This window comes from Otolemur garnettii, unplaced genomic scaffold (assembly GCF_000181295.1).
Source record: "Otolemur garnettii isolate 467f Iridium unplaced genomic scaffold, OtoGar3 scaffold00187, whole genome shotgun sequence".
Classification (NCBI taxonomy): Eukaryota; Metazoa; Chordata; class Mammalia; order Primates; family Galagidae; genus Otolemur; species Otolemur garnettii.
This window is the reverse complement of record NW_003852582.1, coordinates 169,970-188,576: the sequence shown is the minus strand read 5'-3', so window position 1 is coordinate 188,576 and position 18,607 is coordinate 169,970. Positions and strand designations below refer to the sequence as shown.

The 18,607-nt window shown below is 37.5% G+C and overlaps 2 protein-coding genes across 3 annotated transcripts in view; one reads left to right on the top strand and one right to left on the bottom strand.

Annotated features, from left to right (window-relative positions):
* The window catches only part of CCDC173 (coiled-coil domain containing 173), a 48,823-nt gene extending 46,456 nt beyond the window's left edge, over nt 1-2,367 (top strand). The window contains exon 9 of the mRNA XM_003800856.2: nt 1,927-2,367. Coding sequence (XP_003800904.1) covers nt 1,927-2,268 — 342 coding nt within the window. The 3' untranslated portion in view covers nt 2,269-2,367. The remainder of the gene's footprint in view (nt 1-1,926) is intronic.
* A 6,930-nt stretch (nt 2,368-9,297) lies between these two features.
* The window catches only part of PPIG (peptidylprolyl isomerase G), a 59,967-nt gene continuing 50,657 nt past the window's right edge, over nt 9,298-18,607 (bottom strand). For both annotated transcript variants that reach the window (XM_003800854.3, XM_023507539.1), the window contains exons 11-13: nt 14,866-14,953; nt 10,832-10,968; nt 9,298-10,637 (exon numbers count right to left, since the gene is read on the bottom strand). In XM_003800854.3, coding sequence (XP_003800902.1) covers nt 9,524-10,637; nt 10,832-10,968; nt 14,866-14,953 — 1,339 coding nt within the window. In that variant the 3' untranslated portion in view covers nt 9,298-9,523. The remainder of the gene's footprint in view (nt 10,638-10,831; nt 10,969-14,865; nt 14,954-18,607) is intronic.

The following is an 18,607-nucleotide window of genomic DNA, read 5'->3' as shown; positions in this document are numbered from 1 at the left end:
GGGTCGGTGCCCGTAGCACAGTGGTTACAGAGCCAGCCACATACACTGAGGGTGATGCGTTTAAATCTGGCCTAGGCCAGCTAAACAACTGCAACAACAACAAAATAGCCGGGTGTGGTGGCGGGCGCCTGTAATCCCAGCTACTTGGGAGGTTGAGGCAAGAGAATTGCTTAAGCCCAAGAGTTGGAGATTGCTGTGAGCTGTGATACCATAGGACTTTACCGAGGGCAACACAGTGAGACTCTGTCTCAAAAAAAATAAAAAAATAAAAAAATAGAAAACTAGCTGGGTATTGTGGCAGGTGCCTATAGTCCCAGTTACTCCAGTGGCTGAGGCAAGAAGACCACTGGAGTCCAGGAGTTTGAGATTGCTATGAGCTAGGCTAATACCATGGCAATCCTGCCTGGAGCAACAGTTAAGACTGTATCAAAAAAAAAAAATTCTTAGTCTTTCATATTCATATGGTTGCTGTATTCCCTCAAAAGTTATTTTATAGTAGATAGCAGGTTTGAGCCATTGTTTTATACTGAAGTTTTGGATTTTGAAAAATATTTTGATGAATAACAAACTATTAATATATTCCTAAGTAGACAAAATTACTTATCTTTTTGACAAACTTAGTATTTCTTAAATTGCCAGAGACCACAAAATGAAAAGGTGCCACTCAGAACTTCACAGAAAAGCCATAGAAATTATCTCATCCATAGTAAATTAATATGAACCATTACAAACAAAAAATATTATAAACTATAGATAAATTGGCTTTTGGAAAATTGCCTTGAGTACTTACTCTACTTGGTTCCGGATCAACCTACATTGATAAATGTCACTCATTGTTAAATTTTAGGGAAACAGAATGTGATTGGTTAAATTCAAGTTTTAATCTTATGTGGCTGGGACACATGGTATATTGGGCTGGAGTTGAGTGAATTCTTTAAAAATAGCAGATAGATATAAGGCAATGATTGGTGTGCCTTCTAAACCGCCAAAAGTCACATCTTTTTTTCTGAGATAGTCTCACTATGTTGCCCTCAGTACAGTGCTATGCGTCATAGCTCACAGCAACCTCCAACTCTTGGGCTTAAGCCTCTCTTGCCTCAGCCTCCCAAGTAGCTGGGACTACAGGTGCCCGCCACAACACCTGGCTAATTTTTTGTTGCAGTTGTCATTATTGTTTAGCTGGCCTGGGCTGGGTTTGAATCCATCACCCTAGGTGTATGTGGCTGGTGCTCTAACCATTGTTGAGCCCAAAATTCACATCTTATAAATGGTTGAAGCAGTATTCAAACTCAGTTACTTTTTACATAAATTTCATGCTTTTCGCTATTTTGATCTATTGTTTGAGAATGTATCACATAAAGCTATTAATAAAATTTCATTGAGACACTACTTTTGAGCATAATACTATTCTGAGAAGCACTGGAATTAAATAAATGACAGTATATAGTTGTCAAATCAATTTATGTCCGTTCAGAAAATTATACCTGTATTATCTTCAAATACTACATTTATTTATTTGAGATAGAGTCTATGTCGCCCTCTGTAGAGTGCTTTAGTGTCACAGCTCACAGCAACCTCAAACTCTTGGGCTTTAAGTGATTCTCTTGCCTCAGCCTCCCAAGTAGCTGGGACTACTGGCACCCACCACTCACAGCAACCTTAAACTCTTGGGCTTTAAGTGATTCTCTTGCCTCAGCCTCCCAAGTAGCTAGGACTACAGGTGCCCGCCACAACACCTGCTTTTTTTCTATTGCAGTTGTCATTGTTGCTTAGCTGGCCTGGGCTGGGTTCAAACCCTCCAGCCTCGGTGTATGGAGCTGGCACCATAACCACTGTGCTACAGGCGCTGGGCCAAACACTACATATATTTAAAAAGTTAATGTTCTTACCCAATACTAAATTGCATTTCCTTCCTTTCTCAAATAGGCCAAGAATAAGTTTAATGCAAAACAAGCAAAACAAGCAGAATTAGATTACTACAGACTTACTGAAGTTCTTGCGGCTGAAAAGGAGAAAGAATTTCAAGATTACGCCAGAGAAGTAATTGATCTTGAGTCTAAAACAAATAGATTTATTTATCCTCTTGTAAAGGCTGCACAGGAAGGACCTGGAGGTGGCCATGGACCAGTTTTGGTGAACAGAGGTGGATTAAGACCCAGCTATCAGGCAACTGATACTACTGGAGTGCAACTCCCTTTTTATAACTCTAAAGGATCAAAATATAATAATTTTCAAAAGTCTAAGGGAAGGCTAGGTTTTACATGGTAGAAAAGTTTATTTTTAAGAGAAGACTAAGTTGTAGCAAGGACCAACTGCAAATGTAAATGGATTATATAAAATTTCTGTTAATAAAGATATTCTTCGTCTTAATGCAACTGTCTGATTTGATTCTTCACAGTATTTCCATTGGGTATATATAGGACAGTTAGTTCAGATCCCCTCACCCCCAAGACAGAAGTCTCATTATGTTGCAGCATCAGCCTAACTCATGGCAATCTCAAACTCCTGGGTTTGGCTCAGCGCCTGTGGCTCAAGCTGCTAAGGCGCCAGCCACATACACCTGAGCTGGCAGGTTCAAATCCAGCCCAGAGCCACCAAACGACAGCTGCAACCAAAAAATAGCTAGGTGTTGTGGTGGGCACCTGTAATCCCAGCTACTTGGGAGGTGGAGGCAGGAGAATTGCTTGAGCCCAGGAGTTGGAGGTTGCTATGAGCTGTGATGCCACAGCACTCTACCCAGGGTGACAGCTTGAGGCTCTGTCTCAAAGAAAACAAAAAAATTCCAGGGTTCAAGCCATCCTCTTGCCTCAGCCTCCCAAGTAGCTGGGACAACAGGCACCCACAATACCTAACTTTTCCAGTTTTAGTAGAGATGGGGTCTTGCTCAGGCTGGTCTTTAACTCCTAAACTCAAGGGATCTTCCCACCTCAGCCTCCCAGTGTTAGGATTATAGGCCTGAGCCACTGTGTCAGGTCCAGATTCCTTTTTTAAAATTATAGTAAAATGTGTACACAATATATTTAAATGAACATTCAATGGCATTAAGAACGTTCAGAGCATTGTGTCACCAGAGCTTTCTGGTGCTCCAAATGGAAACTCTTCATTCCCCCTCCCCGAAGCCTCTGGTAACCGTACTAATCTTGTTTCTGTGGATTTGCCTATACTAGATATTGTATATAAACAGAATCATACTGTAATCTCTTTTGCCTTGGTTGTTTTACTTAGCATATTTTGAAGATTCACCCATGTTGTACAAGGTATTAGTACCTTTCTTTTTATGGCTAAATAATAATCTACTGGATATGTATCCTTTTAGCAGAAATTCATGTTTACCTGCTTTGTCAAAAAATAGTTACATGGGGCAGCGCCCATAGCTCAGTGGGTAGGGCACCGACCACATACACGAAGGCTGGAGGGTTCAAACCCGGCCCAGGCCAGCTAAAACAACTGCCAACAATAACAACAAAATAACCAGGTGCCTTGTAGTCCCACCTACTTGGGAGGCTGAGGCAAGAGAATCGAGCCCAAGAGTTAAGGTTGCTGTGAACTGTGACACCATAGCACTCTACCCAAGGCAACAGCTTGAGATTCTGTCTCAAAAAAAACCACTCAAAAACCAAAAAGTAGTTAAATTAGTACAGCACTAATATCATTAACAATGGGATTCCTCAACGTAGTTTAAAACTTATTTTTGTGTTCTTATAGAGTGTTATCTTACTAGACGTGTGAATTACCAATAAAATAATTTTTTTTAGAGATGGGGGCATCTCACTATGTTGCTCTGGGTAATCTCTAAATCCTGTGTGATCCTCCTGCTTCAGCCTCCCGAAGTACTGGAATTATAGTTGTGAGCCACCCTACCCAACAGTTTGAAGTCACTTAAATAATTCTAAAAGAAAAATAATAATTCTGCATGTAGTTTTGCCAGTTTGTATACGGGTTTAGTATGTTTTTATTAATTGTATTCCTGTTCCTTTTTTTCATTTTTCAGTGGTTAAAAAAACCCCACAACTTAAAATTTGTCATCTTAACTATTTCTACATGAAATAGCTGGGCAATCTGCAGAATTCTGTCATCTTGCACAAATGAAACACTATATTCACTAAACTTTTTTTTTTTTTTTTGAGACAGAGCCTTAAGCTGTTGCCTTGGGTAGAGTGCTGTATCATCACAGCTCACAGCAACCTCAAACTCCTGGGCTCTCAGCCTCCCAAGTAGCTGGGACTACAGGCATCCGCCACACCACCTGGCTGTTTTTTGGTTGTAGTTGTCCTTGTTTGGTAAGCCCACACTGGATTCGAACCTAGGCACCTGTAATCCCAGCTACTTGGGAGGTGGAGGCAGGAGAATCGCTTGAGCCCAGGAGTTGGAGGTTGCTGTGAGCTGTGATGTCACAGCACTCTACCCAGGGTGACAGCTTGAGCATGTGGCTTGGTGCCTTAGCCGCCTGAGCTATAGGCACTGAGCCAACTAAACTACTTCTCATTCTGCCCTTCTCTCAACTACTGTGAAGCACCATTCTTTTACTATGAATTTGACTTCTACAGTATATGTACTTCTGTGACTATTTACATTTAGCATAATGTTCTCAAGTTTCATCCATATGGTAGCATGGGGGTCCTCAAACTTTTTAAATAGGAGGCCCGTTCACTGTCCAACTGTTGCAGGGCCGGACTACAGGTCCTGGGATGAGTCAGCTGCTAAGCAGGATAGGCAGTGGCAGTAAAAACACCCAGCGGGCCAGATAAACGTCCTAGGGCAGGCTGCATGTGGCCTGCGGGCCGTAGTTTGAGGACGCCTGTTGTAGCATATCAGTATTCTTCCTTTAAAAAGCATTGTAATATCTTACTGTATGTGTACACATTTTATTTATTTATTCCTTCCTTGACAGGTCGCTTCCACCTCTTGGTACTGTGTACATACTGCTATGACCTGGATGTACTAATAACTCTTTTGAGATACTTCCAATTATTTTGGATATATACCAACAGTTAAATTGCTGAATCATATAATTCTACTAAATATTTTTAGGCACTGCCATACTGTTATCCATTATAGCTGTACCATCTTATATTCCTAAAAGTAACGAGGGTGCACATCCTCACCAACACTTATTTGGTTTTGTTGATAATAGCCATCCTAATTGGCTATGATGTGATACCTCATTGTGGTTTTGATTTGCATTCCCTAATAATTAGTGATGTTGATTGAGTATAATGCCGTATGCCTGTTGGCCAGTTGTGTTTCATCTTTGGAAAAATGTCTATTTTGTTTTCTCACAATACAAATAATTTCGTCTCTGTGGGTAACAGTTATGTTTGGTGGTGTTATTTTCATTATTTAGCTTTTAATTTAAAAACAGGTGAGGCAGCGCCCATAGCTCAGTGGATAGAGTACTGGCCACATATACCCAGGTTGGCTGGTTGAAACCCAGGCCGGGCCAGCAGTCCCAACTACTTGGGAGGCTGAGGCAAGAGAATCACTTAAGCCCAAGAGTTTGAGGTTGCTGTGAGCTGTGATGCCATGGTACTCTACCGAGGGCGACAAAGTGAAACTGTCTCAATAATAATAATAATAAAAATAAAAACAGGTTGAATAATACAATATAAAAAATACAAACCCAAACTGTTTATTATAGTATAGTTTATTTAATACAATGTTTAACTATAAAAGTTAATACAGTTTCGAAGTTTAAATTTTGTAAAATGCAGTTTGCAGAAAACAGCTGAACAATTATGGACTAATGGTTAAGAGAAGCAGCATTTTGAAACTAATTTTACAATTGAGAAGACAACAGCTTTATTTCTAAATTTCATTAAAAAAATATACATCACAGTGACTTCTGAGCTAGGAAAAGAAGTGCATTAACTTCATTTGTTTTTTCCTTCCACAAAGAGAGCAGCCACAACTTTGAACATCCCCACATACAAATACCCAATGCATTTATCAATCTTTCAAAAACACTATGTATACACAAAAGGGGAATAAAATATACAGCATGTGCTTTTGGTAACATGAAATTTGCTTAAAGGAAAAAAATGGGAGAAACACAACCCTGCACTCTCTCCCCTGTACCAAAAAAACAAAGAAACCCTCAAAGACTCCCTTCTCCCACCTTGCTGTCGAAATTTTCTTATTCATGTGATTTTCCTCCTTTAATATTTACTGCTTTGTCACACAACAGGACACAAAGTTTGCCTGTGCCTAAATCCTTTAAAGGCAGTTAGTTGGGAAGCCCACCATGAGCAGGTGTGCCAGTCAATAGTGCACTTCCTGGGGGCTTATTTTATTTTCTTTAAACAAGTATTTGTAATAAAGCACATCTTTTCACAATATACAGGTTATCAGCCTATAATCCTTAGAGAGTTTATTCAATTGTAAACAGATGAATCCTTACAGAAAATACAACCAAAAGAAGACAGAAAAAATACCTATTTTATTTCTTTATATCAGCTATATGATATATATATTTAAAGTACCTTCTGGTGAAGGCAAACTCAAGTTTCTATAGAAATTCACTATAAAAAGTTCAGTGTGATGAAAACTATTGCCAACTGGAATGAAGAACAATAAACTACTGAAAAATATACTAACTTGCTCCATATAGTAGTAAATATAAAATAAATTACAACTGCCAGTTAATACCACTACTTGAAAAACTGGAAACCCATTTTGTGCCTATTAATAACATAAAAAATAAAATCTTCCGTTTAGTTTCATTCCCTCCACTAGGCACAAGAATTCAAAGGCTATTCACAAAGCCAACATGCATCAATATCACACTTGTGCAGAGGCAGATTTATCACGTTAATACCTTGCAACTTCAGAGGGCTTCAATTAAGTAACTTAAAAGAAACATTTGCTGTATGAACTCACCAACCACAAGTTAATGAAAGAATGTTTTAAAACAACCCAGCAGGTTCTCTACTGCTCATTTCATTAATACTAATTTCTGTAGTGTTACCTTTGTGGTAGACAGCTTACCCAGAAAAATAATTCACATAAAAATAATCATCATGAAAATTCTACCTGCTAAAAAAATGTTCTTGGTTATCATCAATCAACCAAGAAAAATTAACCAAGTTAATATCTTTAAAAGGATGTTAAGTCAAAGATACTTTGACATGAACTGTAAGCTCAGACATAACTATAAAATCAATTTGATAGGGAAAAAACAGCTGACTTTTAGGAAAACAGTTTAATGTAAAAACTACAGAGAGTATAACTATTAAAATGTAACAGAAAGGACTATTTGAGCTACATGCTATTCAGCAGATGGCAAGTGCAGACCTTGAGGGTATAGTTAGTGCTATTTAATCTTTTTCTAAATGTTCTTTCTATCCTCAAACAATCTGATTGTCCTCTCAATTCTTTTATATCTGTTCTGTAAAAAGAACAAAGCTTTAAAAAAAAAAAGGACTATAAATAAAGCTTAACTTGGAGTGCCTCTTTTCATAACCCAAACAGGAGAATACTGCTTATACAAATTACTAATTTCCTCCCTATGATTACTTTAAAATTTTAATATTTGGGAAGTCCTTGTCTGTAATTCTAAGCTTTGGGATCAAACAACACAGAAGGATTAAGAGTTTTACACAGCATGTACTTCTTAAAAATATACATATATGTAACTTATTAGAAATCCTTTCTTAAATAGCACCTTTCTTGAAGCTCAAATAGTTTAACAGTTTTTAAAATGCAACTTACTGAATTTAAAACAAACAGTAATTTCTTTAAAATATATGTGTAATAGATTATACAATTTGGACACTCAGACTCAATTATCCCTAATCTCGGTTTGTCGTCAGTCTCTAAGGGTTCAATCACCCTGGACTATAACAAACATCACTATTTTATCATTAGAAAAAAAAATTAGAAAGAATCCACTGTGGATATTTGTTTCACAATTTTCCAAACAATCTTATAATCATTACTCTTTTTGCAACAACTACCACAATGCCAAATGTATGATTAACTATATTAACCAATAGTGGAAAGTATCAATGTAAGCATTGCTTTATTCAGTACAAATAGCACTCAGTAGCTAGTGGATTTACCAAGAAGCTTCCTTGGTAATACAGTTGACACTATATAAACTCTATTGAAGTATAAAACTCTCTAGAGACTACTATTAATTGGAATTTTGAATTTTCTTTTCAAATGAGGCAGGTTTTATGTTTGCTGGATGTTCAATGTTTCATTTAAAAGAGATATTACAGAATAAAAGGTCACACATCACAAAAATAGCAAAATACAACACACAAAACTCTAAATGGACTTTGGATATGCTTAGTGTTTAACTCTGTAAGCTATCAAATTTTGCAACTTTCTACTCTACTCTAAATGGCAATGTTACACATGCCAAGTTAAAATAACATTAACAATAATGGTATAAAGCCACCTGAACAGAACAAAACCAGAGTCATAAACATGCTATAGCCTATCATGACATAGAAAAGATGCATTTTCTTGCCACTTGAAACTCACAGCTATGAGAGTTAGAGAAGTCAGTTCAACTAAAAAACAACAACAACAAAAAGCATGCAGAGTTAACACTCAACTCTATATAGGTTGGAGGCCCAAAAAGAGAAATCTTCTAAGTTAATGTGTCAATATTAACAATTTTTAGAATCTGTCTAGCTTAAGGTCCTGCATAAGGGATATGTTTTAGTGAGAAAAGTATATTTTTTTATTATTTTAGGAAGGATAATCATAATAAGACAATGTTCTCCCAAAGCAGTAACTTCAATCTCAAACAAAAAGCAAAACAGAATGGAGAATTTGATTTTCCAAGGTATAGTTCCTGTCAAATGCTGTATAACAGCAACTCAAGGTCTATCAGTGTGTCAACTGAAAAATTACTCTTAGGACTTTTATAGGCAGTTAAGTAAAACAAAACTTGACAGGAAAAGTATTAATATGAAACCAGCTATGGCTGGAACTATAAAAGTATGAAGTGCAATATAAATAACTATTTATTTTAAAGCACAATTACCATAAAATCAGAAATAATGATTTAATAAGATCAAGTGACTAGGATCCTGCTTCTGCATAATTAAAGGAAACTGCTGCAAATCTCTATTATAAATGCAATCAGAAAATCTATACAAGATTTCTTCTAGTAGCTTCTAAAGTTACTTAATTATGAGAAACACAAGCTTTTGTAATAATGTATTGCAGCCATCAGTTAATGCCTATTTTCAAATGGCTGATAAATCAGGATGCTATTGGCTGATTGTTGCAATACAATAATGCATACATAAAATAGTTAAACACAGCACACAGTATTACACCAAGTGTTTTTCTCATTTCAAGTTTATTAAAACTTTAGCAGTACAAATTATCCAGATGGCAGATTATCAAAAGGTCAACTCAATGAAATCCACATTAGAAAAAAAAAAAAAAAAAAAAAACAAAAACAACCCAAAAACAATGAAAGGGAAAATAACATAAAGGAGATTCATCAGCAAGTCTCTAAAACTTAAAATTTTAGACAGAATGGAAGTAAGTTTACCCAATTCACTTATCCACTTTTGTCTTCATCTGTTCCAGGGCTTGATTCATGATCAAATTTTTTATTTTTATCATGTACGTGGTCATTTTCTTGACCCTTTGATTTTTGGTTTTCTTTTTCCACTGAGGATCTGGTCTTCTCATCCTCCTTATTTTTTAATGTGGAGGACTTTAATTCATTGTCCTGACTGCTTTGTTTTATTTTTGAGAACGGACTTTGATCTCTGTCAGCCTTTTTTTCCCTGCTGTTACTTGAGCTATTATGATCACGATTTTTAGAGTACATTCTTTTCTCACTCTCAGAATTTTCTTTTCTGTAAGAACTCTTACTTTCTTGGTTTCTGTACTTTTCTTTGTTTCTGCTTTGACTTTCTTCCCTCTCTGAGCTCCGTGAATCTCTCCTCCTTCTCTTCCTGTCTTTACTTCTTGATCTTCCTGGTGTTGCTCTTCTCTCTCGGCTTCGTGACCGTCCTCTTCTTCTGTACTCCTGTTCTCTGTGTCTGTGGTACTCCTTGCTTCTGCTGCGATCTCTGTCGCGGCTTCTAGATCGTACTCGTCTGCTCCGTTCCCTGCTTCTGCTCCGTTCCCTGGTTCTACTATTGTAACTGTGTTTACCTTTAGTTATGTCACATTCTCTACTCCTGGACTGTGCACGTCTATCCTTTTCCTTACCTTTATTGTAATCGTGCTCGTTACTTTTTGATTCTAACTGTTTAGACTTTTCTTTACTTCTACTCCTTTCCTGATCTTTTCCTTTAGAATCAGGCTGTTTTTCTTTTTCTTTAACATTCTCATGATCCCTTTCTTTACTCCTTGACCTCATCCTCTTTTCTTCATGTCTATTATGTTTTGAATCTCTTTCCTTACTTTTTGATTTCTCTTTGCTCTTACTCCTACTTTTAGATTTCACCCTTTTCTTCACTTTGTTTTTATTATATTTATCATCTTTTTCTGAATTTCTTCTGATGTCTCTCTCTTTGCTGTTAGATTTATGGTCTTTAACTTTCTTTTCCTTTTCACTTTTTCTGTTTGGACTCTCAGACACATGCCTGTGATCAGTTATTTTTCTCTCTTTTACTCTAACTGGGCTTCTTTGATTTTCTTTTATTTCATTCAACTCACTCCTAAACAATAAGAAAAAGTAAATAAAGATTTTTTTGAAATGTTATTTGGAAGAGAAAAGTGTACACCATTAACTAAAATTATATTCTAGTTTCCTTAAGACATTCAGAATTAATTAAAACAATGCAACAAAATGACTTTATGTATAATAGTAAAAATACTTATCACTAAATTTGAAATAATAGTTAAATCTTACTTATCCCCTTTGATCCATCTTTCACCACTTGATACCCTCATTCTTTGAGCTCTCTGCATCTCTTGCCTCCAATGTGGAGGAGTCTCACTACGTCTGAAACGATCCCTTGATCTGGACCTGGAAGGGGTTCGATAACGCTAAGGAAAATTAAAGGGGGAAAAAAATTAATGTACAAAAACATTAAACCATTACAACAATAGCTAAAGAGTATATATTTCAGGTTTAAATAAAATGTCTGAAATTTCTGTGTACTCTAATATTACGAAGATTTCCCAATAAATAATAAGGCAGATAAACATGTTGGAAATTCCAAATAAAAAACATTAATCATGCAAACTCGGGCCACTCAAATCTTCTCTAGAGAACAGTCCTATCCAAGTGATGCTGCTAGAGCATGCAAAGTGCAATAACCCTCAAGTCGCTAAGTTTCTAGCTGAATGTCATTACACTTGACTGTTTCAAAGCAAACATTTACCATAATGAGAAAAACTGTCCAAAGGTACTGACGTTTATTTATTCATACTCAGCCCTTAGGGTGGCCAACCATTCTACTGAGCACCAAGAAAACATTAGTAAGCCAAGATATATCTGATGTTGCTTTCCTGGAACTTACAGTCTACCGAACTAGGAGGACACCATGTGAATGGACATATAATCACAGATGTTAAACATACATGTAGCTATAAGTACAGTATGAAAGGAAAAGGTGGTCAGAGAATACCTAACAAAGAGAGCTGACTTAGTATGAGAGTGTGAACAGTTAAAAGGATACAAGCTGAGAACTAAAGGATGTTTATAGTGAGTTACCTCGGAAAGGGTAATAAGGAAAAGAAGGTAAAACATGGTAAGGACAGATGGGTGAGGAAAAATACATAAGGTATATGAAATACTATGTTTGAAGGTTCTGAGAGAGGAAAAACAGAGCATGTTTTAGCAATGAACAGATTATAAGACAGATAAAGTATAACTAAGCTAAAAATTATAAAAAAAAATGGTACTTGGTGGCTCACATCTATAATGCCAGCACTTTGGGAGGATTGCTTGACCACAGGAGTTGGAAGTTGCAGTGAGCTATGATGATGGCATTGTACTCTAATATGCGCAACAAAGCGAGACTCTGTTGCAAAGAGGAAAATGAGAAAAAGAAAGAAAGGAAAGGAAGAGAAGGAAAGAAAGAGAAGAAAGGAAGAAAGGCAGGGGGCAGGAAAGAAGGAAAAGAAAGAACTAATGAAGACTAGGTGGCCATGGTAATAATTTTAGAATGTATCCTAAGATCAACAGTAAAGAAGCAACACAAAATTCAATTTTCATTTTTGAATGACTATTCTGTTATTTTAAAAAAAGGATTAGATGCCCATAATATCCTTGAGGAAAAAAGAATTAGAATAATGATTCTCCAAGTATGACATAGGGATCTTAAGACTCAGGAGATCTCTAAGGTCAAAATTATTTTCCTAATAAAATCACAGTATTTGCCCTTTTTACTTTCACTATCACATAGCAGAGTTATTCAGACTATGTGACAAGTCTTGATGTCATTTCTTTCACAGCTAATGGAATGAATAATTACTTATCTTGTGTTTTAAATATCTCCCAGCTTTAATTCCTAAAAGAATAACTATTGGCTAGATGTGGTGGCTCATGCCTGTAATCCAAGCACACTGGAGGCTAACTTTTGGCCAGAAATTCAAAGACTAGGCTAGGGCACTACAGCACGACCCCAAGACCCTGTCCCTACAAAAACAAAAACAAACAAACAAAAAAACCAAAAAACAAAAACACAAAAATTGGCCAGGTATGATGGCATGTGCCTGTAGTAAATATGGATAGATATAACTCACATCAACAGGTCTTTGGGTTCTCTTTCTGTATATATATACACACACACATAAATATATATACATATTTTTTGATACAGAATCTTACTCTGTTGCCCTGGGTAGAGTGCTATAGCATCATCATAGCTCACAGCAACCTCAAATTGCTGAGCTCAAGGAATCCACCTGCCTAGGCCTTCCAGAGTGCTGGGTTTACAGGCGTGAGCCACCAAACCTGGCTCACATATTTTTTAGTAGAGATAGGGTCTCACTCTGTTGCCTAGGCTGGAGGAAAGTGGCATTACCTTAGCTCACAGCAGCCTTGAACTCCTGGGCTAAAGCAATACCACCACCGTAGCCTCCTGAGTAGCTACAATTATAGGTATAAGCTACCATATCTGGTTAAGATTTTTACTTTTGTAGAGACAGGGGGTCTTACTATGTTATCTAGGTGGTATTGAACCCTTGGCCTCAAGAGATCCTCCCAGTTTGGCCTTCAAAAACACTGGGATTATAGGTGTAAGCCACTGCGTCTGGCTAATAATTTTGAACAATGTAAAGAGGTACTGAGTCAAAAAATAAAACAAGAATTGAGAATTACCAAAACTGCAGGTTAGTATTCAGACAATATTACGGTGAGTTAACATGGAGAGAGTGAAGCTTGAGAATACCAGATGGACTTCAGAGGATTTAAGAGGTAGAACTGGCAGAATTTGGTGATGGGTAAGGTACATAAGATATAAACAGAAGTAGAGATTCAAAATGATTCTTGGATTTTAAGGAATTACATGGATGGTGGTGCCAAACACTGAGATCAGGAACCTAAAGAAAGAACAGGAAGTGCTATGTTCAACTTTGTAAAGCTAAATTCAAGGGGCTCATTAGTCAAATAAGCTTTGATGCTGAGAAGAGAAGATAAAAATTTGACAGTTATTGGCCATGGGAGTAAAGAGATTGCTCAAGGAGTATATGCAGTATGAGAAGAATTGAAACCTCAAGGTACTATGCCATTTAAAGGTCAAGTAAAGGAGTATGAACTACAATTAGAAATGCAAGACAGGGCTCAGTGCCTGTGGCTCAAGTGGCTAAGGTCCCAGCCATATACCCCTAAGGTGGTGGAGGCCTGCCAAAACAACAATGACGGCTGCAACCAAAAAATAGCTGGGCATTGTGGCGGGTGCCTATGGTCCCAGCTACTTGGGAGGCTGAGGCAGGAGACTTGCTTGAGCCTAGGAGTTGGAGGTTGCTGTGAGCTGTGATGCCACGGCACTCTACCCAGGGGGATAGCTTGAGGCTCTGTCTCAAAGAAAAAAAAAAAGAAATGCAAGACAGACTGGCTAGAGGGACAGGAAGAAAACGTGATGAAAGCAATTAGTATTACAAGGAGGGAGATAAGTAAGAAGAAGAGTAAAAAGGATTCACAGGATTTTGCGACATGGACCTGACTACAGCAAGTACTGCTTTCAGCAGATGGTGGGGGTGGAACACAAACTGAAATGCTTGAGGAATGAGTAGGAAGTGGAGAAACGGCCAAGTTTCTAAAATATTTTGAAAACACAAGAAGATATTTAAATTCTGATGAGTACAATTCAGTAAAAAGAAAGAAAATGAAATGCAAGGACAAGGTTTTTTTTGTTTTTTTTTTTGAGATAGAGCCTCAAGCTATCCCCCTGGGTAGAGTACTATGGCATCACAGCTCACAGCAACCTCCAATTCCTGGGCTCAAGCGAGTCTCCTGCCTCAGCCTCCCAAGTAGCTGGGACCATAGGCGCCCACCACAACGCCTGGCTATTTTTTTTGGTTGAAGCCATCACTGTAGTTTGGCGGGACTGGACTGGATTCGAACCCGCCACGTTAGGTGCATGTGGCTGGCACCTTAGCCACTTGAGCCACAGGCGCCAAGCCAAGGATAAGGTTTTGATTTATTGATTTTTAGTAAGAGCACAGATACAGTGGTGAGAAAGTAACAGAGGAGATAAGAAAGACCTTGATCCCATTTAAATCATGTAAATGTAAAAACTATATTGCATGGGTTTTCAGTTTGGAAGTACCAAAATAAAAAAGTTACCATAAAAAAGAAAATACATAGCCCAATATCCACATCTGTCTTTAAATTTTCAGTTACTCATACAGTAAAATAAAATTTAAGAAATATTCTAAAATTATTTAAGAAAGACAATGCAATGCTTTGAAGACTTCTAAAGAAGAATCACCTACCCTTGGTCCTCTTCCTTTAATTTTTCTGCCAGATCTAGTTACTAAAAGTCGTCTCTGGTAGGAAGCTGGCTGGGAGTTAGGTGGATTACTAGAAGCAAAAGGAAAATTGAAACACATTATTTTTATTAAATAATAAATTTATTTTAAAAAATTTTCAAAATCTAGCTTTGTTGATCTAAAATAAATTTAAGATCCTATATATAATCAGCCCTCTATATTCACAGATTCCATATTCACAGAATCAACCAACCACAGATCAAAAATATTCAGAAAAAAAAACCTCAACAAAAAATACCAATCCAAGCCTGTTATGGTGGCTTACACCTGCAACCCCTTTAAGAGGTAAAGTGGGAGGATTGCTTGAGGCCAGGTGTTCTGGGTAACAGTCAGACCCCAATTCAACAACAAAACAAAACAATACTCAGTGGGATGGTACTTAACTATAGTGCCACCTACTTGAGAGGCTGAACTAAGATGACCACTTGAGACAAGGAGTTTGAAGTTGCAGTGAGCTATGATGATGCCACTGCATTCTAGCCCTAGCAAGAGTGGGACTCTGTATTAAAACCAAAAAACAAAAAATATAGTACAACTATTTATAGCATTTTTACTGTGTTAGGTATCATAAAGTAATACAAAGATAATATAAAGTATAATGTATACAGGTTATATGCAAACACTATTAATATATTATTTTATAAAAGAGATGACCATCAGGCTTGGCAGCTAGGATGTCAGCCACATACATAGGAGCTGGAGGGCTGGAATCCAGCCTGGGCCTGCTGAACAACAATGACAACTGCAACCAAAAAAAAAAAAAAAAAAAGCAGCTGGGCATTATGGTGGGTGCCTGTAGTCCCAGCTACTTGGGAGGCTGAGGCAAGAGAACTGCTTAAGCCCAAGGCATTGAGGTTGCTGTGAGCTGTGATGCCACAGCACCATAGTGAGGGCAACATAGTGAGACTATGTCTCAAAAAAAAAAAAAAAAAAAAGAGATGAACATCTACACATTTTGGTTATCCACAGGGGGTCCTGTAACCAATTCCCTATGGATACAAGGGACAACTATATAATCAGTAGTTCTCAAGCAAAAATACTAGTAGTAACTATGGGGTGCTACTGGTGGTTAGGGCCCAGAGTCAGAAACGCTAGAGACTTGAAATGTGTGAGCATGAACCTGGACTATCTTGACTCAAAATGCCAATCATATTTTATTGAGAAACACTGTTATAACATTAAGATGAAACTGGGGAGAGGGGGGAATCTGGGAAGATGGCTGACAGGTAGCAACCCTCAGGAGAGGGTCCTGAACAGAGGAAGAAAAACTGGACAGAATTGTACTCTATGGAGCCAAAGGTGGAGAGCTGAGCCAAGAAAGAAGTTCAGCAAGCTCTAACTCCAAGGAAAGAGCATTCAAGGAAACAAATTACAGGTACAAAGCCCATCGACTAGAGGATGGGAGCCTACTCCCCCAAGGAGGAGGCCTGCGCAGGCTATCTGCGAACAAGCAGGGAACAAAAGACCTCACATTTTACCTCACTGTAGAGAATAACCAGAGTCGATCAATCCCCCCTAGGAAATGAGAAAGGAGATACAACTGAAGATGCCATGCATAAACAAATGGCAGCAATGTCAGAAATCAAACTCAGAATATGGACTGCAAATGAAATAAATAGAATGGAAGAAAAGGTAAAAACTGAATTCCAAAGAGTAGTTCTAAAGTTGTCTCAAGAAATTAATGAATTCAAAGCCCAAGTCACCAAACATATGGACATAATGAGAAAAGAGCTGGCAGAGCCCAAGAAAACAAAAAAGTTATTTGAGGAGCTCCAAAATACAGTAGAATCCCTCAGTAATAGGGTTGACCAGGCAGAAGAAAGGATTTCTGCAACTGAAGACAAAGCTTTTGACTGGTCCCAAACACTCAAAGAGGAAGACAAATGGAGAGCAAAAACTGATCATTCCCTGAGAGAGTTGTGGGATCACTCCAAAAGACCAAACATTCGTCTTATAGGAATTCCCGAAGAAGAGGATGGTCCTAAAGGTACAGATGCTCTACTCTAAGAGATTTTGGAGGACAATTTTCCAAGCATTGCAAGAGATACAGAACTTTAGATAGTAGACAGTTTCAGAACCCCAGCAAGACTCAATCCAAATAAAGCATCTCCTAGACACATTGTGATTAACTTTGCCAAAGTTAAGTTGAAGGAGAAAATTCTTCATTCTTAGTCTGGCAAGCAACCAGATGTAATATAAGTATCACCTACAAAGGGAGAAATATCAGAGTGACTGCAGATCTCTCAGTCAAAATGTTTCAAAAAGAAGATGTTCATTGACCTTCAGTCTCCTGAAACAAAACAACTTCCAGCCCAGGATCCTCTATCCAGCTAAACTGAGTTTCATTTGTGATGGAGAAATTAAATACTTCAATGACATAGACATGTTCAAGAAATTTGCCATAACTAAACCAGCTCTCCAGGATATTCTCAGACCCATCCTCCACAACAACCAGCCCAATGATCTATCTCCAAAGTAAACTCACCCAGAAACTTTTGAACAAAACCTCACTTCCATAGTGGTGAAAGGATTAAAAATGTCCACTGGACATCCGAAAATCATGACACCCAAAATACAACCAGGCTTATCAATTCTCTCAATTCATGTGAATGGTTTAAACTGTCCTCTAAAGAGGCACAGGCTAGCTGCCTGGATACATAAATTCAGACTGTATATCTGCTGTATACAAGAATCTCACCTTACCTTAAAGGATAAAAACAGACTCAAGTGAAGGGATGGAGTTGTATATGGCAAATGGAAACCAGAAAAAAGCAGGGGTTACAATTTTAGTAGCAGATACAATTGGCTTTAAACTAACAAAGATAAAGAAAGATATAAGGAAGGTAACTACATATTTGTCAAGGGAAACACCCAACATGAAGAGATTTTGATAATTAATATTTATACACCCTACCAGAATGTGCCTCAATTCATAAAGCAGACCCTAATGGATATGAACAACTTGATATCTTCCTGCACTATAATAGTTGGAGATTTTAACACCCCTTTGACAGTTTTGGATAGATCCTCCAAAAAGAAACAAAGAAATATTAGATTTAAACCTGACCCTAGAACAAATGGACTTTACAAACCTCTACAGAACATTTCACCCTAAAAAACTGAATATACATTCTTCTCATCAGCCCATGGGTCATACTCCAAAATGGACCATATCCTAGGACACAAGTCTAACCTCAGCAAATTTAAAAGTATAGAAATTATTCCTTATGTCTTCTTGTACCACCATGGAATAAAAGTTGAACTTAATAGCAACAGACATCTTCATACTCAAACAAAGTCATGGAAACTAAATAATCTTAGGCTGAAGGATAGCTGGAACAAAGACGAGATTAAGAAGGAAATGACCAAATTTTTGGAACAAAATGATAATGACACAGATTATCAAAACCTGTGGGAAACTGCAAAGACAGTCCTAAGAGGGAAATTTATAGCATTGGAAGCCTTCATCAAGAACACAGAAAGAGAGGACACCAACAACTTAATAGATCATCTCATGCAACTGGAAAAGGAAGAACATTCCAACTCCAAACCCAGCAGAAGAAAAGAAGTAACAAAAATTAGGGCAGAATTAAATGAAACTGAAAACAAAAGAAATCATTCAGAAGATCAATGAAACAAAAAGTTGGTTTTTTGAATAGCTGGACATTGTGGTGGGTGCCTATAG